Source organism: Jaminaea rosea, assembly GCF_003144245.1.
Source record: "Jaminaea rosea strain MCA 5214 unplaced genomic scaffold BDZ90scaffold_7, whole genome shotgun sequence".
In the NCBI taxonomy this organism is placed as follows: domain Eukaryota; kingdom Fungi; phylum Basidiomycota; class Exobasidiomycetes; order Microstromatales; genus Jaminaea; species Jaminaea rosea.
Window position 1 is genome coordinate 429,127 of NW_020289981.1, and position 21,416 is coordinate 450,542.

General features: G+C 58.9%; 8 protein-coding genes across 8 annotated transcripts; 3 read left to right on the forward strand and 5 right to left on the reverse strand.

Annotated features, from left to right (window-relative positions):
• Positions 1–74: 74 nt before the first annotated feature.
• On the forward strand, positions 75–1,750 carry BDZ90DRAFT_240419 (putative 3-hydroxyisobutyrate dehydrogenase mitochondrial precursor). The gene is made up of 2 exons (XM_025507376.1): positions 75–945; positions 1,026–1,750. The coding sequence occupies exons 1-2, from the start codon at positions 176–178 to the stop codon at positions 1,393–1,395; spliced, it is 1,140 nt and encodes a 379-aa protein (XP_025362058.1). The 5' UTR covers positions 75–175; the 3' UTR covers positions 1,396–1,750.
• On the reverse strand, positions 1,696–4,975 carry BDZ90DRAFT_260527 (hypothetical protein; the record flags this gene model as incomplete). The annotated part of the gene is made up of 2 exons (XM_025508266.1): positions 1,696–2,533; positions 2,610–4,975. 2 exons carry the CDS (start codon positions 4,973–4,975, stop codon positions 1,696–1,698), a joined length of 3,204 nt encoding a protein of 1,067 aa, XP_025362059.1.
• A 978-nt stretch (positions 4,976–5,953) lies between these two features.
• On the forward strand, positions 5,954–6,514 carry BDZ90DRAFT_207821 (hypothetical protein; the record flags this gene model as incomplete). The annotated part of the gene is made up of 1 exon (XM_025503992.1): positions 5,954–6,514. A coding segment is annotated over one exon (561 nt), but the record flags the coding sequence as incomplete, so codon positions are not given.
• A 794-nt stretch (positions 6,515–7,308) lies between these two features.
• BDZ90DRAFT_220454 (SPX-domain-containing protein) lies at positions 7,309–10,360 on the reverse strand (the record flags this gene model as incomplete). Its single annotated transcript, XM_025504435.1, has 5 exons — positions 7,309–7,686; positions 7,764–7,950; positions 8,030–8,575; positions 8,663–10,240; positions 10,317–10,360. 5 exons carry the CDS (start codon positions 10,358–10,360, stop codon positions 7,309–7,311), a joined length of 2,733 nt encoding a protein of 910 aa, XP_025362061.1.
• A 600-nt stretch (positions 10,361–10,960) lies between these two features.
• On the reverse strand, positions 10,961–13,175 carry BDZ90DRAFT_212091 (UDP-Glycosyltransferase/glycogen phosphorylase; the record flags this gene model as incomplete). The annotated part of the gene is made up of 7 exons (XM_025504129.1): positions 10,961–11,299; positions 11,384–12,392; positions 12,468–12,625; positions 12,701–12,823; positions 12,887–12,973; positions 13,045–13,067; positions 13,142–13,175. Coding segments are annotated over 7 exons (1,773 nt in total), but the record flags the coding sequence as incomplete, so codon positions are not given.
• Positions 13,176–14,168: 993 nt separating this feature from the next.
• BDZ90DRAFT_246295 (ribosomal protein L6) lies at positions 14,169–14,965 on the reverse strand (the record flags this gene model as incomplete). The annotated part of the gene is made up of 2 exons (XM_025507547.1): positions 14,169–14,642; positions 14,858–14,965. 2 exons carry the CDS (start codon positions 14,963–14,965, stop codon positions 14,169–14,171), a joined length of 582 nt encoding a protein of 193 aa, XP_025362063.1.
• A 994-nt stretch (positions 14,966–15,959) lies between these two features.
• On the reverse strand, positions 15,960–18,063 carry BDZ90DRAFT_232423 (Phosphoacetylglucosamine mutase). The gene is made up of 4 exons (XM_025506249.1): positions 17,857–18,063; positions 17,654–17,771; positions 17,227–17,574; positions 15,960–17,150 (listed from the first exon to the last, which is right to left on the reverse strand). The coding sequence occupies exons 1-4, from the start codon at positions 17,994–17,996 to the stop codon at positions 16,080–16,082; spliced, it is 1,677 nt and encodes a 558-aa protein (XP_025362064.1). The 5' UTR covers positions 17,997–18,063; the 3' UTR covers positions 15,960–16,079.
• A 128-nt stretch (positions 18,064–18,191) lies between these two features.
• BDZ90DRAFT_179467 (splicing factor, CC1-like protein) lies at positions 18,192–20,406 on the forward strand. Its single transcript, XM_025503758.1, has 3 exons — positions 18,192–19,950; positions 20,037–20,246; positions 20,322–20,406. The coding sequence occupies exons 1-3, from the start codon at positions 18,254–18,256 to the stop codon at positions 20,356–20,358; spliced, it is 1,944 nt and encodes a 647-aa protein (XP_025362065.1). The 5' UTR covers positions 18,192–18,253; the 3' UTR covers positions 20,359–20,406.
• The last annotated feature ends 1,010 nt before the right edge of the window (positions 20,407–21,416 follow it).

The window sequence follows — 21,416 nt, forward strand, 5'->3', positions numbered from 1 at the left end:
CGGCGCTTTGGCCGACGTCGACTGGACCGGCGCAACCGCAAGCGCAAGAATGCGGGGAAGGAATCAAGGGACGTTGCCGGCGCCTCAATCTGGTGCTGCGCCTCCTTCTTCTTCCTCTCATCCTCAAAGCGAGCAAGCAAGTCTTCCAACCGGCCCATCCCGCCACGTCACCAGCATGCGTCCATCTTTTCGCCTCCTGAGCCAGGCCGCAAAAACGCCAACGCGTTCCTCCTCCATCGGCTTCATCGGCCTGGGAGCCATGGGCCGGGAAATGGCTCACCACCTCGTCACAAAGACGCTCGCTGAACGAACACAACAAGGTCGTCCCACCAGCTTCGTCGTCTGCGATTCCGATCACGCGACCGTAACACGCTTCATCGATGGTCACTCGTCTCAAATAGCAGCCAAGGCAGGTCACACCTTGGTCCCAACAGCTCAGCCGAGCAGTGTAGCCAAGCTATGCGGTACTGTGGTGACTATGCTTCCCTCTAGTCCGCAGGTGAGGGACGTCTATTTGGGAGAAGGAGGAATCATGGCTGGTCTGCAGGACGCAAGTCCTACTGCGCAGGAGGACGGGACACTGCTCATCGACTGCACGACGTGCGATCGCGCTACGGGAGTCGAGGTGGCCGCCAAGATGGGCGAGACGTACGGACCCTCATCGGGACCAAGCTCAGCGGTGACCATGCTCGATGCTCCCGTCTCTGGCGGAGTATCAGGAGCCGCTGCTGCCACTCTCACCTTCCTTGTCGGCTCCAATAACACCGCAGCATTCGAGCAGGCGAGAGACGCAGTGCTGAGCAAGATGGGTGCACGAGCTATTCACTGCGGGCCGAATGGCGCTGGGTTGACTGCCAAGATTGCCAACAATCTCGTCCTCGGGGCAACCATGCTTGCTACGGCTGAGGCAATGGCGCTTGGTGTCAAGGGAGGATTGAGCGCTGAGTGAGTTACGGGTGGGCAAAGCGGGAAGTATTCATTGCGGTAGACTGACTGCGTCTTCTCGCTCCTTTGGCTACGCTCAGACTTCTCGCGCACGTCCTCAACACCTCAACTGGTCGCTCTTGGTCGTCCGAAGTGAACAATCCCGCTCCAGGCGCCCTGCGTGGCACCAAGCATTCACCACCAGCAGACCGTCATTGGGAAGGCGGATTTGCTGCTCGTCTTCAAGCAAAGGACCTCCGTCTTGCCCTCGCCGCAGCCGAGGATGTGGGTCTCTTGGTACCGATGGCTACCATGGCTAGCAAGATCTATGACAGGATGGAATCGATGGACGAGTACAAATTCAAAGACTTCAGCGTGGCGTTCAAGGCACTGCTGGATTCGGCGGAGGCAGCTCAGGCGGAGAAGAGGGAAGCTGCGGCTGCGAGGGAGAAGGCGGGAGTGGCGGTGTAGGAGCGTGATTCTTCAGGGTACGAAAGGGAAAGAAAGCGCAGCCAATGGACATACCCCAGGAGGGTGCATGAGAGACAGGCGCATAGCGCGATATATTGTTACATGACCGTAGTGGACGAGCACCGCAATATCCATCAAACCTAGCATCACATCCAACTTGTCATTCCTTCTTCTTCCGTCCCTCCCTTCATACAATCCCAGTCAGATCCCGTGCCTGATATCTTTCTCCCTTACTCTCTTTACTTTTCAATTCCGTGACGTCTCTCTCCCATCCTTCATTCTCTCCCCCTCCTCACCCGCCTACCTGAGCAGCGCCCTCGCCCTCAACACAAGTGCAGGAGGGAAAGCCCTCTCCTCCATCCTAGCGACCACCTGCTCAGCGTTGTACATGCAGCCCGCCGCAACCTCAAGCGCAATGATGCGCTCGTAAGTGGACGGCTCCGGGCATACGCCGGCGAAGGCGCGCGATACGAGGTGAAGGGTGTCATCCAGTGACGCCGGCCCGGGAACGTCGCTGCTAGCGCTGCCATTGTTGCTGAGATCGCTGTTGCTGTTGGCGCTACCGCTGCTGCCCATTGTAGCGGCCAGGACCTGCTCGATGGGCATTGTCGCCGACTGCTGAGCCAGGGGTGCGCCACGGGAGGCAGGGTGTTGCTGATGCTGCTGATGCTGGTGACGGGGTAGCGGGTGGTTGCCGTGCGAAGCAACTCCGGCAGGAGGCTGAGCCATAGCAAGGAAGATGGCTCTGGCCTTGACCAGTCCCTCTCCCGTTCCTTGCACATCAGCGCTCACATATCCCTCGATCGCGTGATTAGCGATGTACGCCGTCCTGTCCACGCCCAAACGCATCATCTCGCCCAAGAGCCCGTCGATCAGGTCCGCTCGCCCGTGCTGAGCATACACGGCCAGCAGCGCCTCGTACGCAACGGCGTCGGGGCGAGCGCCAGTCTTGAGAGGGATCGACCGGAAGATGTCTCTGCATCGCTCGAGATTGGCCGAGTGGCAAGAGATGAGCGCTGACCAATGAGGACCGGAGACGGAGACGCCGGGAGTGTGGTCGCGCAGCAGACGGAGGAAGATGGCGTTCATCCCTGCGACGTCGCGGGGTTCTATGGCTCCGTGAACATCGAGCAGGAGCCTACGCGAGTGCAGAAGGAAGAAGAGTGATTAGCTTTGGTCGCTTTCGTCCACCTATGGTACGCTCTTCGACTCACTTGTAAGTGTGACTGCTCGGCTTGACTCCCCTCTCCTGCATCTTTCCCCAGTAATACAACGCCTTCTCCCTGTCGGGCCTCGTATACGTGAAGAACTGAATCATCGAGTTGTAACCAGGCGGGCGAGCCACAAAAGCCGGATCCGACTCCATGGCCTCGAAGATTTGCTCGGCTGTCCCAATGTCACCGACGCGGACCGCGCAGTTGAGCGAGGCGCCGTAGGTGATTGAAGTGGGCTTGAGGCCAAGGGAAGGGAGACGTTGGTAGAGCTGCAGAGCGCGGTCGGCGCGACGAGCACGGCCGAGACGCGAGATGACAGTGTTGACCAGGTAGATGTTGGGCTGCACACCCAAACGCTGCGATTCGTCCCAGAGTTGCTCGGCAAGCAGTGCCTCGTCCGTCGAGTCGCGGATGGAGGAGATGAGCGCTGCGTAAGCGTTGGCACTAGGAGATGCACCGGTTGACAGGAGAGCATGACGGACGTTGTGCGCCGACTCAACGTCACCGCCGTGAGCGAGGGCCGAGATGACATTGTCCTCAACCTCTATCCAAGCAGCGCGTTGCCATTCAGCGTCGAGCGTGGAGGCCGACGCGATGGCGGCGTGAGCCATATCACGCAGCTCATAGACGCGTTGCAGCTTGCCGGCGCGGCCAAAGAGGTTGAGTAGCTGGGCGATTGCATCCGGTGGGGCGTACGTGCCGTTACAGTCAAGCTCGGTACGGAGGAGGCGGTAGGCGGCGTCGATGTTGGGCTGCTGCTGCTGACTACCGCGCTTGACGCGAAGCAGGAACTTGAGACGTTCACCAAGGTCGAGGTTGATGGCGGACTGTGCAACGGGGGACGGGACCTGGTCCGATGAGCCGAGACTAAGCTCAATGCCGCTTTCGCCAAGAGAAGTGGGAGCAGTAGACATCGTAGCAGAGGCGGCATCATCGGAGGAGAGTACAGGCGAGGGCTGCTCTACCGCTGATGGAGAAGTCGACTCCCGCAGAGTAGCCTTGAGCTGAGAAAAGTCGGGCAGAGCGATGAGTCCCTCAATTGCCTCCAGCTTTTCGATCCAGGCGCTGGCAGTCTCGATATCACCAGATTGGGCGAATGCAGTAACGAGTGTCTCCGTGGTAGAAACCGAAGGGCTGGGCAGGTCGTTATCGTTGACGACTAGCCTCTCAAACAGAGCGATGGCCTCCTCCGGTGCGTCGAGGAAGATGGTGGCGCGAATGTAGGCAGAGAAGACTTGCTCGTCGTTGGCGTTGATCCACTTTGGTGAGCGCATTGAGACGATGGCGGCGACGAGGATGTCCTTGAGTGAGGCTATGGCTGCAGTCGAGTCGATGTCTGCCGCAGCGGCGTAGCACTCGATCATGGCCGTGTAAGTTGCCGCATTGGGGCAAGCCTTCTCGCCAGCAGCCTGAACCATGGCGTAGACGGCCTGTGCTCGCTCCACGTCGCCCTTTGCAGCGCAGCGGGCAAGAAGAGCATTGTAGGCCGCGATGTCCTGAAGACCGCTGGGCGACGTAGTCAAGACGCGCCATGCCTCGCTAGACGCCTGCTCCTCAGCAGCCACATCGGGCACCTGGGTATCGGCCTGCTTCTCCTGGTCACGGGCGCAGAGAGCCTTGACCAGGACGGCGGACGTGCTACTGTTGGGCAGACAGCCGGCCTCAAGCATGTCCTGGTGGGTCTCGCGCATCTCCCGCAAAGACTCGCCTGGCTGACGGACCTCCTCCTGGGCCTGGAGCGCGGCATTGAAGCCTGCGGTCGTCTGCTGCGAGGCTGGTAGCTGACGGTAGGCCGCTACGAGGGTTGAGACGGCTACGCGGTCTCGCCTCTTTTTGGCATCGATGAGGTCTTGATAAAGCTCTGCAGGAGGGGCAGTAGTCGTTGCAGTGATGGCTGCGGGCGAGGCCTGCTGCGGCTGCTCATTGGCGGCGAAGGCCGACTTGAAGCGGAGGGCGTGGTTGCTGAACGAATCGCGGTTGACGAGCGGTCTCGCGGTGAGATTGCTCGAATGACGGCGTCGAGGAGCGAGACGCAGGCCGCGAGCCTGAGCGATGTGCTCGTCCTCGTCCTCGAGTGGATTGGAGCCATCATTTGTTGAAGAAGAGCCGGCCTGAACGACTGCTCTTCCTCCGGTATTGGTATAAGACTGGTACGCACCACGTCCTGCTGAGAACTTGGCTCCACCCGCGCCCGAGCCGGGCCCAGCACCAGCGCTACTCAAAGAAGCTGCTGCTCCCGAGCTGGCACCGTTGCTGGCTGATCCAGCTGCGGAACCACGAAAGGCATTGGCTCCTTGATGCGCTGCCTGGAAGTTGGCAAAGCGCGAGAGCTGGATGGCGATCTTCGAGAACGAAGAGGCCGGCATCACGGGGGTAGAGTCAGGCTAAGCTGTTCCAATATGGGAGGGAAAAGGGAAAGAAGCCACCTAGGCAGGTGGACTTTGGAAGTCCCAGCAGAGCAATTGGCTAAGCTGAGGATCGAGTGACGAGGGCTGTGAAGGCAGGCTGTGCTGCTTGCGGGCCGAGAGTGAGCGCGGCCTTGGCGAGGATGGCAGGAGATTTGCTTGATGTAGCTGGCTTGAGTCTTGGTGCCTTGGCGATGAGGGCTCGCTGTTGATTGGCTTGGTGGTCAGAAAGAGGACAGTGATCTTGTTTAGCTGAACGAGGAACAAAGGTGATTGGACCCCCGGCACGAGGCCGGCTCAGCCTTTGGAGTCAGTCAAGTAGCCTAATTTTTGAGGCGGCTCAGTCCGATGGTCGACCGCTTTCCGTCCTGCCTCGGGTGCTTCAGGCTACGCAGTGCTGAGCATACCCAGCTAGCGCCTCAGTCCTTTGCTCGACGTGCGCCGCGTGGCGCATCCTGATTAAGCACCGCCCGCCGTCGAGGGCCGCTCGACTTGACGCCCCGTCACTGCGCTGCACGCCCGCCTGCCTGGCGTCACTCTGTGGCTCTGGCCTCTCGTGCGGAGACGTTGAAATGCCGGCGACTTGGGTGCCAGAGAGAGGCGAGGCGAGGGTCCATTCATCGTCCACCTGGCCGCCCTTTGTCGCTTCTTGTCGTCCTTTTCACTACTATCACCACTACTACCTTGTCTTTGCTGGTCAATCACACGCTCAGTAGTCGAAGAGCACCATCAAGGAGAAGACGGAGACAAAGCGCTACTCCTCACACGCGCACGAGCATATCTCAACAGGGGCAGGTCCCCTCCTCTCTCTCCTCTCTCCTCTCAGTAGTCGCTAAAAGCAGAACAGCAAACTACTTTTCCTCCTGAGCAGCCCGAATCTTCAAGGCCGATCCCCCTTCTCTCTCTGCTCATCACCACATCACCTCGCCAACCATGGGTCGTGGCCGAGGCTTCGAGTTCTGCTGCTGCGCCATCCCGCTCATCAACGTAGGCGCCTACCTCGTCGTAATCGAAGTGGCAGTCGTCTCCTTCATCATCGGCATCCTCGCCCTCGCTCCACACGCGATCACTGCAGGCGAAGGCGTCATCCCCTCGTGGGCCAAGGCCATCGTAGCTGCCATCGCATTCGTCAATTTCGCCTGGCAGTTTGTCGGCCTCGTAGCTATCAAGCGCGAGACGACTGGCCTTTACCATGCGTACGTGCGCATTACCACCCTTCTCACTCTGGCCGTCATTGCAGTCACTGTAGCCTTTGCGGTCCTCTCCGCAGTCAAGCACTCAGACGCCCATCAGACGTGCATCAACAATTACGGTGCCTTGCCCTCCACCACCTCGTCCGGCTTCACCAACAGCGACATCCAGCAGAACTACGGCGATCAGATTTGCAACTACTTCATCTGGGCCCAGACAGGCGTCATGTTCGGTTTGATCGTCCTCTTTGGTCTCATCCAGCTCTACATGAACTTCTGCTCGCGATCCTACGGTGCCAGCCAACGATCTGCCGCCAAGGACTACAAGACCGAGATGCGCGGAGCAGACGATGAGATCCCCCTCTCATCGCGCAACACGCACAACAATGTAGGAGGAGCAGCTTCGCCTACGTGGGAGGCGCCGAGGGATGGTGGCGTGGCGCATGGGGCTGGCGGTAATGGCGGGTACGACTACAATGACTCGTCATTTGCCACCCTGCCTGGCGGGTACATCGGACAAAAGTCGTCCAGGATGGGGCTCGAGGATGATGAGCAGATGATTGGGACGAACCCGCACGGTACGAGCACGGGCTACCCGGCGTACGCTGGTGGTGGTCCTCACGCGAACGCTGCGGCGCCTTACCCGGCCTACGAGTCATACGCGCGATGAGCGATGAGCCCTCGATGATTGCCCAAATCGGCTGCTTCAAGTCGCAGCATCAGTAGCGGAAAAGCGGCACGGAACTCCACCGCCTATCAGCAATAGTCGAAGCAAGAGCAGCAGCAAGATCATCAAAGCAACCGTCAACGTGTATAGACCCCTCTACTCCTCCCCTTCCGCCCAATCCTGTCCTCATCTCCACCCAGCGAATTCGCGAATTGTACATTCTCCCTCCTATGATCGACCTCTTTCCCCTCCGTCGCGACGGACATTACCTGTCTCATCCTCTCCCTCCTCCTCCCCCTCCTCCTCCTTCTCCTCCTCAACACTGTCCATAATGAAGCTCAATACCATCTCGTCAACCCGCACGCGCACACACAAAGAGTGAAGCAAGGTAGATTGTCATTGATCCAGTCTAGCACCGCGTCGAGCCACCTGACCCACTACAACCCCATCAACCTCATAATCACATATCCCACGCTCCCCACCACAGCCGTCGCAGCAATACTAGCCGGCACACCCACCTTCAAGAAGTCCTTTGCCGTCACGTACCTTCTCCCCACCGCATCGACCTGGCTCACCGCCGTCATGTTGGGGAACCCGCTGACGGGCAGCCCACAAGCCGCAGAAGCAGTGAGCGTGGTGGCCATGATGAGGAGAATGGGGTGAGGTGGGCCCGGCTCCAGGGACTGGCCCACTTGCAGAGCGATCGGGACGAGCAGGACCGCGGCGATCGTGTGGGAGATGAAGGTGGCGACGATCAGGGAGATGAGGAGGAGGGAGAGGAGGACTGAGTAGAGGGGAAGATCCGCTACGAGAGACTGCGAAGGTGCGAAAGCGAGCCAGTGGGTGACAGTCAGCAAAAAAAGCTCAAGATATTGGCTCGGTGCGCACGCACCTGAATCACATCATCCAGCGACTCGAGCAATCCTGACGAGGTGACCGCCTTGCCCAACGCAATTCCACCCATGGCGAGAATGACCACGGTCCAAAGGAAGTTGTTGAAGTCCTCCTTGTTCAGGATGCCAGTGCCGAAGAAGAGGACCATGGGCACAATAGCAATCACGCCCATGTCTCCAAGGACCCTGCGTGCGGGCAAGCGAGCAGTGAAGTTAGGACTATGTTCTCGTCATCTCGCTGTCTTCCTCGCCACTCCTTACTCACCACTCAAAGTTCCTCTCCAAGCACCAGAGCACGATGGTACCCACAGTGACCGCCGAGATGAACCACTGGATCCCGTTGAACCTGTCCTGACTCTCCGGAATCTTCTTAATTACCGTTCCCCGGCCCGACCCATACGTCCAAAGGAGCATTATCCACACGATGACCAAGCTGAGTCCACTGACCGGAATGGTGATGGCGAACCATTGCAACCAGCCCAGCCCATCGCCAGGCATGTACTGCAGCGCAATCAAGTTCTGCGGTGAGGCAATGGGCGAGGTCTGGCCGCCGATGTTCGAGGCAAGTGCGACACCCATGATCATGCTGGGCCCGAAGGAGGACTTGTCCGGGAGGTTGCGGAGGATCGGCTGGATGAGAGAGTAGAGCAAGACGGGCGCTGCTACGTTGGAGATCCACATAGAGGCGAAGCAAGCTACGCACATGTGCGCCAGGAGGACGAAGGAGGGGCGCGTGCCTGCCAGACGGAGCACTTTGGTGGCAAGGAGCTTGTCGATGTTGTATTTGGAGAGGGCGGCTGCGATGGTGAAGCTGTGGATGAGCGGAGCAAAGGGGAGTGGGAGGAAGAGGGTGAGCGAGTAGGAAGATAGGACTATAGTGATCGCGAGCAGGACTCACCCTCCAAGCAGCAGACACATTGATGGAGTGAACATGGTGGAGAAGATCCACTTGGTCGTCTCGCTTGCGTCCATCCTTCGGTCCTCGATATCGTCCGTCCTGCCCACGCGCAGAGTCACCACCAAGAAGGGCACCAGTAGCGAGGTCACAAAGAGCGGGATGACCTCTGTCGCCCACAGGATGGTACAGAATACCAGCATGGCCAAGCAGTTCTGTTCCTCCACGCGGGGAAAGAAACGCAGCCCTGGTGCTTTGAGAAGAAGGAGGAGCATAGTGAGGGCTACGCTGAGCTGCAGTGCTGGAATGCCCAGCCAAGTAGGCAGGATGTATCCGCACACCTTGGTCGGCTTGGGCTTCTCCCCCCCTTTGCCCGCCGAAGAGCCCATGACCGTCTGCTCGAGCGAGGCACCGAGCGCGCGTCGCTCAATGCCGATCATCTCCCTCCAAACGGTATTGCGCTGCCAGACGACCTGCTCTCTCAGGTGCCCCTTCAGCTGCGAAGTAGCCAGCGTGACATCTCCCGAGGTGACCACCTTCGCATAGTAGTACGTGAGCGTCTCAATCTGCTCGCCCAGTGCACTGATCGTCTCTGGCTTGAACGGGTACTGCTGTCTGACCACCTGCTCCAAGTACGTATTCTTGAGGCTGGAGCCGAGAATCTTATCGTACTTTTTCAAGATCTTCTTCAGCCCGGTCTCGTTGAGTTGGACGAACTGTTTCAGCTCGGAGAAGGTGACGTACAGGTCGGTGATGCGACGCTTGTAGGTGATGCGCAGATCGATGGCGTAGTCATTCTCTGCTGTCCAGATTGCTGCGCCTAGGAATCCGCTCTCACCAGCTGCTGGTGGCGCTGCTCCGGTATCGCTGGTCGCGGCAGCCAGGTCTGGGTCGACGATGCCAAGGGAACGACGTTGCGAGGGGCGACGCTTGAAGAAGGCAGACCAGGGACGCGACCCGCCTGAGGACAGGGTGCGTTGCCGCTGAGGCATGTTGGGGACGGTGTCCAGCTCAGGGCTGCGAGGACCATCGCTGGATCCGACGGAGAGGCCGCTGGCGCTTTGGCTTGGCTTGAGCTTGCCTGCACTGGCGTCTGCCCTGATGTCCCTTTCTGCTTGCGACGCCTCGTTGTACGTGCGCGGATTGCCGAATAAAGCATGCAAGCTATTCTTCCTCGCCCTGTTCTGACCGCTCCTGGTTGTACCCGCAGCACTGTCTCCTCTCTCTTCGCCCTCCCCCTCATCCTCATCGTCACTCCCATCATCCGAGTCTCCGACCCCACTAGCCATGTCAGCCCTCTCAGCATCCTCCAGATTGTGCTGCAGCTTCACTAGATCAGCGTTGAGCTCCTGCTCCTTGAGGACGTAGAAGTCGCAAATACGGCGAACTTCACGATTGAGAAGGCCCACAAAGACCTTATCTGCGTCGCTGTTGGAGTTGCCGAGGAGAGAGGCTGTCTCGCTCTCGAGATCGTCGATGCGGTCCGCGGAGGAGGCGGCTAGGGCTTCTTCTGGTGTTTGATTCTGTTCAAGATTGTAGATGGCCTTCTTGAGATTCGAATACGCGACGTACTTGTCGGCCCTGCGCAGCAAGGGAATGGAAGAGTCAGTGAGATGGCCGTAGGAAAAGGGGCTCGTTGGGTGCAGCGCCAGCTCACCAATCCGGCACGCTATTGAATTGCAAGCTGTGAGAGAACTTCATCTTGTTCGGATCCCTGTTGAGGTACGAGAATCGGCGATGGCGGCGATGTCGAGATGTAGCGTGGAGCGGAGCAAGAGGGATGTGTTCCTCGCCCTGAGCGTCGTCGTTTGCTTCAAAGAGGATTGAAGACGATGAGGGGTATTCCTGTGTGCGATTTGGTTTAGCAAAGAGGTACTCGTTGATTCCAGCGAGTCGTAGCGGCATGCAAGTTGTAGGTGGTGATGACGAGGAAAAGGCGCTAGCACAGCATCAGCGTTGTAAGCATAGCCATGCAGCAAAGGGTGATGATGAAAGTGTTAGAGGACGAGGGCTGCCAAGATCAGCAGCCTTCAGCCTCGACTTGGCCCTGACGGGCGGCGGACTGGACCCCCCAAGTCGAATCGATTGATTGATGCGGGGACGCAAGCACACGTGGGTCACCAGCCAGATGGTCCAGAGAAGATAGCGCGACTTCTTGACCTTCAACCTCATGGATCATCCATTCGAACTTCGTGATGACATTGAGGAACAGGCAGAGTGGGTATAAAGAGATCAAACAAGCCACATCATCGTCATCGTGTGGGTCGCGCCTCATGCCAGCATGAATCGCCCCCAGACCAAGAATAGAATCAAGAGCAGCAGCACAGCCAACTTGACCCAGCCACCAGTCAGCGGCGCCTGCTTGCTCTGACGATCCCTCAATCTCTCCAGCTCCTCATCGCTCAGCCTCTGGCTGCGTGGAGTCGAGCGTCTGGCAATGGCTTCCTCGTAACCGCAGACTACCGCGTCCATGGCGTCCCACCAGGTACGGCGCCCGGCCTCGAGCTGAGCTTGGCGTCCCATGGTCATGCGCAGCTTGCGGTCCAAGATGAGACGCTCCAGATGCATGCTGTATGAGCGAGCACACGAGGTGAAGGCGGATGTACCAGCAGCCATGGCTGTCGCGAACTCGGCAGGCTCCTGCGGACGAGCGATAGACATGAATAGGGAAATGTGATGGTCAGCGTACGGCTGGTTGCAGCTCGCATCCGCTGCGCAACTCACCGGAATAGGCACCGGCAGACCAGGCGTTGTCCTAGCCGGCTTGCTAGCAGGAGACATCGATGGGCTCCTCCCATCGGTAGCACTTCGCTGCATCAATGGCCTCCCTTCTACGGCGACTCGTGGCGGGCTGCCCGGCACTCCCCTACCCTTCGCCGCCTTGGCCACGTCCAGCAACAAGCCTGTCCTACCATGCGTCACCAGATCCGACGTTCCCTGGGCATGGAGCCCCACAACGGGCAGCCCACAAGCCAATGCTTCCAACACCACCTGTCCGAAGGTCTCTGTGTGACTCGGGAAGGCCGAGATATCACTTGAGGCGTACATCGCCGCCAGCCTTGTCCCCTTCTGGTGGCCCATGAAAGCTACATCCAGCCCGAGCTTCTTGCTGAGCCTCGTGAGGTCAGCACGAGCTGGTCCGTCGCCTACGACGACTAGCTTGGCTTTGGACCGGACAGAAGGGGGCAGGAGCTTGAAGGCCTCAATGAGGAGGCGAATATTCTTTTCCCATGAGATGCGGCCCACGTAGAGGAGGACGGTCTTACCCTCCCCGGAAGAGGCGCTGGCGTCAATGAGGTTGTTCTTCTCGATTTGGTGGACGAAAGCCGGTGGTGGAAGGGCGAAGCCATTGAGGGGCAAGTCTGGAATCCCCGCAAGACTCTCGTACGCCGGAGGGGGGCTGAGCTCAGGAGAAGCTACGGGCGTCTTGATGAAGCTCTCGTCCCTCTTCCCATTTGGCCCAGACATCGTCAAGCCCAGCTTTTGGGCCATTGCGCTCACGCCCGCCTGCTGGACCGCTGCCTCGTGATGTCGACGTTGCTCAGCGTCGGCGGGTGAGCATCCCCATCCCGCGCGCAGGTTCTCGTCGCGTGCTGCGGGAGTGAAGAGGGAGGTGTCTACGCCGCGAGACCAGATGAGGACGTTCTTGAGACCCTTTTCCAGTAGCATGGAGCGAGTGGATTCCGAGGGGCAGAAGGTGAGCTCGCAGCGCGAGTGAAGGGCGCGGGTGAGCCTAGTGGGCGCGACAGAGCTCTAAAGTCAGCTCGATACCGTGACACGAGCGTGACCTCTTGCTGCGTCGACTCACTTCCACATCGTCGACTCGAGCCAGGGCATGCCGAAGAGGGCTGCGTACGTAGGCAGATTCGTGTGGTACGAGGCAACGCAGGGCACGTCTGGGAGCCACTTTTGTACGATGGGCAGCATTTGGGCGCCAAGCCAGATCGGGTCGACGAAGTGGACGACCTGAGGGCGAGGGCGAGCACCATGGGGCGTTAGTGAACGAAGAGATCATGTATAGGTGGGCGAGGGGGCACGTACATCTGGCTTGAATTGATGCAGGCGCCTGATGAAGCGGGGTCTTGTGAAGTTGAGCTTGAGGCCTGGATAGATGATCAGGGGCAGTCCGAAGGTGCCAACTACAGGGTGACCGGCGTATTCGCGCTGTAGCAGTCGCCACGCTAGGTCAGCTTTGCTGTACTGTTGGAAGCCCGTCGCGATACTCACAACGCCTGTTTCGGGTCCCAAAACCATAGCGTCGTGCCCTTCAGCGTTCAGATGCTCCAGCAAACGCGCTAGTGTGCGGGTGACGCCCTGTGGAGCGGAGGGAATTGGTCAGTCGAGAGACAGGCTGTAGGGTGATTGTAAGAGGTGCTTTTGCTCACATCGACCTTGGGCAGCATGTTCTCTGCGGCACAGAGGGAGTAGGATCAGTGATCGCTCTTGAACCATCTTATCAGCTCTGGGTCCTCTCGAGCTCACCAGTGACAATAGCGACCCTCAGCTTCCTCCTCTTGCCGGACGAAGCAGCCTGCGCGAAGCTCGCGGCACCATCTTGAACGGTGGTGGCGTTCATCTTGTCGTGTCGACAGTGAGCAGAGACGTTGATAAGAACCGTCCCTGAAGAGGATGTATGATGCCGTTGATGGTGTGGTATAAAGCGACAAGAGCGAGCAGTGTCCGATCGCGACCCAAACACGGTGGCGACCGACTGAGACGAGTGGACACGATAGGGAACGCGACCACACCACAAAACTGCCCTCCTCTTTTCGTTCGTCGTCGGGAATACATGAGATGCACACCCACTGCCCTCTGATCGCCGCCAGCCTCGTGTACCTCTGACACTTCCACTACAGTAGAGATTGTCTGGCCCCGCTGCTCCCGGATGTGCGAGTCGGGGGGCGTGGGGGCGTGGGGGCGTGCGATGCGACCGGGGCGAACGTGTCAAGGGGCTGGCGCAGCCGAGCCGACGGCAAGGGCGACGGCGGAGGGGGGGCTACGAAGATTTGTGGCGAGCAGAGAGATGTGTCGGCGAGTCGAGAAAGACAAGAGGCATTCATCGGTTAGTAGGACCAGCATGAGCCAGACGACAAGAGACAGTGAAGGCAAGCGTGGATGAGTGTCGCACGAGAGTGAGTGTGAACGGTGATGAGCCGCGTGGCGGCGGGGCTTAGCCTGGAAGCCTAGTCTCCACGTTCCTGGCTGGATCACGCATCAATCGACATTCCTCACCGCTCCTGATCATGTCTGCTCACGTCAAACCCATGCCATCTACCTGGCTATGATCTTACAAGAATGCGTCATTGACATGGAAAGGAGAGAGTGACAGGGAAGCTCTCCTCTCGATGGGAACGAGACAAGCGGGTCGCGGCGATGCGCGGGGTGGTGGTGGTGTGTGTATGAAAAGAGACGTGATGATGAAATCGACGAGCGAGCAACCCCATCCTGCCGCCGCTGCCCTCCGAGTCGTACTGCAAATCGCTAGCTATGCTGTAGGTGCGCGCTGCGATTACTCCTCGACCTTCTCGATCGTCGTCTTCTCAGCCGGGTAGATACCGTCAAGGAACTTTCGGATATCCTTGTTCTTGACGAGGCACTGGCCGTGAATGTCCGCCGCCGACTGCGAAACCTCCTCGATGTCGTTGCCCTCGACGAGGACCTGGTCCTTCTGGCTCGGGTCATCGCGGACGGTAACACCCTTCCTCATGGTGACGTGGCGAACCCTCTTCTCGCCCAAGAAGTTGCGGATCTCCAGAGACTGCTTGTCGCCGGCGACGATCATGTTGATGGGGAAATGGGCGTAGACGGCGCGGCACTTGTACTGGAAGCCGAGGGTGACACCCTTGATCATGTTGGCGAAGACGGCCTTGGCGGTACGGAGGCAGGCAAGGTGCTTGCGACCACCGTGCCAGACGATGAACTTGATCTTGTCACCCTGGGGCGACTTGATCAGGCGCACGTCCATGTTCATGTGCTTGACGTGCTGCGCGATAGTGGAAAAGCAAGGCGAGAGAGGTGAGCGATTGGGCTTGTCGGTGAACGATGAATGGCTGGAGGCAGAGACAATTGCTGGAGGGAGCAGCAGGCTCGCCGTTGCCCGGCCTACGAGAGTTGGCAGGGATCCAACGACGCCGTCCAACATCTGACCACTCGCTCCGCCGATCCCATCTTGCCTCCCATCTGGCTTCGACTGCTCACCTTGGTCAGCTCACCACGGGGCCCCTTGATGGTGGCCTTGCGGGCGTGAAGCTTGACCTCGATTCCCTCGGGAATGGCGAGCTCAACGTCCTTGTACACTTGGAGCATCCTGGAGGAGTGCGAAGGGGTAGGGTTGAATGTGAGCGACCGGATTCGCAGCAGCATTATGAGTGCCTGCTCCTCTCATCATCGTCGTCGTCGTCGTCATCGTCGCTGCCGCTGTCGTGGTCTGTCGTCGATGCCACTCTCTCGCCATCTCTGCTTTCCACGTTCGAGCGACCCTTCTTGGCGCCAGACAAGAGTGCAGTGGCAACCGCTCACGGAGGAAAGACTCAGTCCTTCCTCTGCCTCCTTTCCAGCAGCCGTCAGCCTCACAGAGCGACTGCGACTGCGACTAGCTGAGCTCGATGACCACCTCCCTCAAGCTCTATGCTGCGTTTTCTGCTGTCACTGGCCGTCGTGATCCTTTGAGATCTCTCTCTCGTCGTTCCTCGTCCTCTTCTTCTTCTTTCATCCTCTCAACTTGCCAGGCACATCCTTGGCCTAGCGACGAGAGTGACATCGACGGCCGGCATTCGGTTCTTCCAGCATAGCGATAGCAGCGATGACGACGACGACGATGATGATGTAGCAGCTTCGTTCAGCTAATACCCACTTGACGAGGTTTGATGAAGGAGGGAGATGGGGCGTGAAGATGAGGACGAAGCTAGCTCGATGGACTGAATTCACTTGACTGCAGCCTGGCTCTGGCTCTGGCTCTCGCACTCGCACTCGCTCTCTGGCCCCGAGCCTCGTCCGCCCCGCTCTCGAACGTCGAACCTCGAAACGGGGCGGGCGGCCGCGAGCGCGAGGTCCAGTCAGGTAGCCCGCCGCTGCTGCGAGTCGAGTCGGACCGCCTAGCTCGGCCGAGGAAGGGAGCAGGGAGGAGACCGCAGCCGGAACGGCGACTTCGAGGAGGCTACCAAGACGACAAGCAAGTAAATGGCGCTCAGAGCGAACGCTGCAGGATACACAGCACAACTAGAGCAGCGCTGAGCAGATTGACTCGACGCAGCATCCGCGACAAGCATCTGCGCTACAATGCAGCACGAGCCGCACCTGCTTCATGAGCAAACAGCAATGTTTGTGATTGAGCAGCACCTGGTACCTTCATTTCCGCCGCCAGTCCAACCTCTATCGTATCGAGTACTCGAATTTACTGCCATTGATTCTCCTTCACCCCTCAAACATCCGTCTCCTGCACCAGTCTTGCAACCGCAGTCGCCAGCTTGTCGAGCTCTGGCGCAAGAGCGCATTCGGCGTACACTCGCACGGCATCCTCCGTCCCACTCGCCCGCACAAAGCTCCTCGCTCCCTTGTACTTGGCCACCTCATTATCGATCTTCGCCTGCAGTCCCACAGGACTAATAAGCTTACGCTCAGCATCCTCCGTCTTGAAGGCAAAGCGGTCCTTCACGGTGACCTTCAGCAGCTTGTTAGGAAGATCCTCGTAGGCCCCATCCCAGTCCTCTGCGCCCCATTGTCTAGAGCGCAGGATGACCTCGACCAGGAGCATGTCACTAATCGCATCTCCTACCGTCTGATTGATGAGCTCGACGAGAGCTGAGAGCTGAGAGAGGGCGTCCTCCGCTGCAGGGCTCGAGGGCTCGGCCTCCTTGATGGTGCGCTGCGCCGACTCCGAGAAGAGGACGGTGCCGTGCCCGTTGGCCTCGAAGTAGACGCCAACATCGTATCGCTCTGCTGCGGCATGCAGGTGCTTCACGCCCGTGGGTGTGCAAGTGACAGGCACGCGCTGCTGAAGATACTTGGTCGACGACCCGTTTGCATAGGCTGTCTGCACGCAACCGACCTCGAGCTCAACGCCAGCCTTCTTGACCAACTCAACGATGTAGTCTGCTGCGAGGCTGGCAATTTTGTCTCCGTCGAGCAGACGGAAGCTGTCCGGCTGGGAAGCGGGGCCACGCAAGTAGTAGAAGACGATTCTGTCGGCGTCCCCGTCGAAGGAGCACATGCGCTCTCCCGGAGCAAGGGACGACTCCTTCTCGTAGCCGGAGGGGAGACGCTGGTTCGTCTTGACGTAGTCTGCTCCACAGCCGCTGTTGAGGGCACCGGGCGTTTTTGTGTCGGTGCGTTGCGCTTTGATGAGAAGGTACTGTTCGCCGATGTGCTTCTTAAGACCAATGAGAGCTGCTGCGCCTACGCCATTGGCGCAGTCGACGATCAGAGGGCTGGAGGTGGGTGGGAATTTTGAGACCAATGAGATGTAGGCTGCGCTCAGCTTAGCATAGTAGCCCTGCGTGCGAGTAGACAGGAGACGGGTCAATATCGCTGCGACGATGCGCGGTGCTTGATCTGCTATTACAGCTCACCTCTTCCGTAGGCTCGCCATACGCATCAGGCGTTCCCTTGGTGTTGAGTGCCTTGACGAGGTAGTGCAATTGAGGAGTGGTCTTGAGCCCAGCATCAATGATGTTTGCTCCCATGGCAGCGAGGCCGGAGGCCAAAGCTTTGCAGAGTGCAGGGCATGTAGGGCGAGTATCATGGCCATAGACTACGCTGGCTGGGGTGGAGAGGTTAATCTTGGCCGTTGAGATGAGGGTCTCAAGGGCTGCAATGAGCTCGTCGGCGTTGGTGGCATTGACGGCAGCTGTGCAGTGGCTTTCCCATGACGATTCGAGCATCTCGCCCCGAGCGTCGACTGCCTTCAAGCCATTGTCCTGGCAAGGCAAGGGGAGATGATGAGGTCTCGTCAGCTCGGCTATAGCGAGCTTGTCCTGCCTCGTCAACGCCGCTCACCTCTTCGGGGTTGTGGCTGGCTGTGACCATGAGGCCGACCGTCTTTCCGCCGAGCTTCTTGCTGCGCAACGCGCTGATGAGGGCGATGCGGTAGCAAACGCTCTCCAGGATGGCTCCTCTGCGCGTGCACAAAGCAGCAGCAAATTTAGTCTTCCTCCTACGTCTCGACCTCTGATTCCCAGCCCCCTCCCCGACCGACTCACTTTGTCCTCACACCAGCTGTACCGTAGGTGAACTTAACTGCCTCTGGCTTCGGGTACTCTTTGACTCCCTCGTGGATGAGCTGTGTCGGCAGACCCTCCGCCATTGCTCTCGCGGCAGAGATTGTGCTAGGCAAAGCCATTGTCGCGGCGATTGTTAGGTGTGAGAAGGAAGCAAGTCAAGGGTCCAAGTGTTGATGTTGAGGTGTTGCAAGTGTTGAGTGTTGAGCACGGACGCCGGCCAGCATGTTCGCCACGTGGCGTGTGTGCCGACGTGGGGCAAACGACGCCGGCAGTGGATTGGAATTGGCTGAGCTTGTCTTGCTTGGTGAAGCTTGCCGTCGTATCCATCACAACGACCACCATCGCCACCTCAGCTTGATCATCTTCACTGCTGAGCATGGCGCAATCGCACAGTCCATCAGCATCGCCGTCGCCGCCACAGCAAGATCCTGCTGATCGAGAGAAGGCTCTCGCAGATCAGCTGCGACGTCGAGCAATGGCATCCAAGAATCCAAAGAATACAGCGTCGAGCTCTCCCCCTGCTCCTCGTCGTCGTGGGGATCGATCCTCGCGCTCTCCTCCATCTAGATCTTCACAGTCGCCACCTCCTCGATCAACGCGAAGATACGACACCGACAGCCCCGATCCTGAGCCAGCTGCAGCATCAAAGAGCAGCCGTCGCAGTGACCGCGGTGACCGTGAGCGCGAAAGGCACAGAAGGAGAAGCGGCAGAGACTCGGCTGATCCCGACAGCGACCGTCGACGATCAAACGGCCATGATTCCCATCGCCGAGCGAGTGTTGCTAGGAGCACCCGAGATGAAGACGATGACGATGATGCTCGCAGCCAGCGAAGCAGTCGCCGATATGACAGTCGAGAGCGCGACCGCGATCCTTACGACCGTCGACGCCAGCCATCATCTCGTCGCCACGACTATGAGTACGACTACTATCGCGGACCCCCACCGCCTCGAGGAGGCTATGACTATTACTCTCCCCGCTCAGACTACCATCGTGGCGGCCGCTACTCCTCTCGACCTCGCTCCCCCTCTCCTCCTCGCCGCAGGACGCCCACGCCAGAGCCAGATGACTATGAGCGCAGGTCAGTCTTTTGCTCGCAGCTGTCTGCTCGCCTTACGCAGCGTGACCTGGGCGAGTTCTTCGAAGAGAAGTTGGGAGAAGATACTGTCAAAGACGTTCGCATCGTAACAGATCGTCACACTGGACGCAGCAAGGGCATCGGCTACGTGGAGCTGCGCAGCGAAGACCTAGTACGCAAGGCATGCGACTGCTCGGGAGAGAAGATATACGGTATTCCCATCCTCGTTCAGCTCACCGAAGCAGCCCGCAATCGCGGCGAGGGAGCTTCTACAGCTGCCGCCCCCATTCGACCCAATCTCATCGCTCAGCTTGCCCCAGGCGCACTGGAAAACCTCCCTCTTCCACCTCATCTCGCAACCGCAATGGGTCACGTAGCTCCAGGGCATCGCAACGCCACCTATCACGCGAACACTGACGCTCGCCTCTACGTCGGCAGTCTCCACTTTAGCATCACCGACGCAGACCTCAAGGCGGTCTTCGAACCGTTCGGCGAGATTGACCATGTCGACCTGCATCGCGAGCCCAATGGAAAGAGCAAAGGTTTTGCTTTCGTGCAGTTCAAGCGCGCCGCAGAGGCAGAGAGGGCTATTGAGCACATGGACAATTTTGAGCTTGCTGGGCGTAACATCCGCGTTGGACACGTCAATGCTCGTGGACAAGAAGGCAAGACGGCTGCCCAGCTCAGGAATGCGTCAGCTGGTGGTGCAGCTTCTCCCCCTGCGCCAGCTTCAGCTCAAGCTGCATCCTCTTCCGCAGCTGCTGCGCAAGCAGCCATGCTGGCAGCGGGTAACACCGCCACGCTCACTTCAGCGTATGACGATGGCGGAGGGGGAGGCTTGACCTCGCAGAATCGCGCAAATCTCATGGCTATGCTCGCTAGGAATGACGGCAGTCAGGCATCCCCTGCCGCTGCTCCAGAGCAAGTCCGTCCCGCCTCAATCCCCGAAGCCAAGAGTCGCGGCGTTCTTCTGAAGAATATGTTCAATCCTGAAGAGTGCGTGCAGTGCCCCGATATCATCACGGATGTCTCTGTATCGCAACGTAGACTGACCGTCCATCTTTCCCCCGTCTCGCCCGCAGAGAGACCGAACGCGACTGGGACAAGGATCTTGCTGAAGACGTCAAGGGAGAGTGCGAGTCCAAGTATGGGCGAGTGGAGCAATGCCTTGTAGACAAGGACAGCAGCTATGGCGAGATTTACCTCCGCTTCGCAGACATCGACGGTGCCTCAAGAGCTATTGCTGGGTTGAATGGGCGATGGTTTGGAGGAAGACAGGTGGGAGCCGTTTTGTGAGTGTGCCGCGTGGGTCAGGCGAAGACTGAGAGAGTAAGGCTGACCAACGAATCTCCCTTTGGCGTCGACAGCATCAGCGAGGGAATTCTTTCCGCTCGTTTGGGGTAAAGACGCGCAAGCATGAAACCTCCTCCGCAAAGCACAGGCAGCACAGCAAAGCAGCCTCGCTCCTCCTCTCCCCGCTTGTCCCGTACGCGCAGGCCCTACTTGAGCTCCCGGTAGGAGAGTCGCCTGTCACGCCAATGAATGGCGTTGGGTTCGAGCAAAGAGTTTGCGCTAGGCAGGTGTTGGCGGATACGGTCTTTCTCATCATCTCCCTCTTCTCTCGTCCTCGAGCGACGACCGCCCAGGCTCTTCTTCCACTTCACCTCTTCCGCATCTATCCTTGTCGCCCACAGATGATCACGAGGCGGCCCCCACCTGCCCATCGTCGTCTATGCGCGCGGTGAGATTGAAGCATCATCACAAGCGTCCCTGCAGGAACGCGGGGCTTGCCCTTCATCTCTGACATCCCACCATTCCTTTCTCTCATCCTGCAAAACCCCACTCTATCCCTCTTGCACCCCACCTGCCTCTGATCTCTGGTGCGTCCGTACCACTGCAACGGGGCCGGCGAGCAGCAGCGTAGCGTAGCGTCGCATCAGCTTCGCATCGCCCACGTATCGTACTTCTCAAGCACGTTGCAGTAAGTTCTTTTTCGCCTCGTCTCGCATTTTCCCTCGATCCAAGTCGCGGCAGCGTCGGTGCGTCGTAGCGCCGATGTGATTCCCGGCAGAAGCAATTCTACCTAAAATAGCAAACTCAATGAATTCAGTTCTGAAAATGCTTTAGCGACTCGAGGTCATGTGGGACCGTGAGAAAGGGGCGAGCGAGCAAGCAAACAAATGATTGAAGAGCCGGCATAACGGTGAAGAGTGGGAGGGGAGGTGGCCGATCTGGCTCTCGGAGGTCGGCTGATCATGGGCATGCTGATACTCTGAGAGAAAACATCGTTGCGTAACCGGCCGGCCGTACGAGTGGGCCGTTCGGGTGGGAGGGGGTGAGACCGGCGATCTCACCTTGGCTCTCTCGACGATGATCGCGCTCGACCGGCCCGGCCCTCGCTGCTTCACATCGCTACCCGCTATCGTATGGAATTGCGTCTTATCACAGCCCTGGCTGAGGGT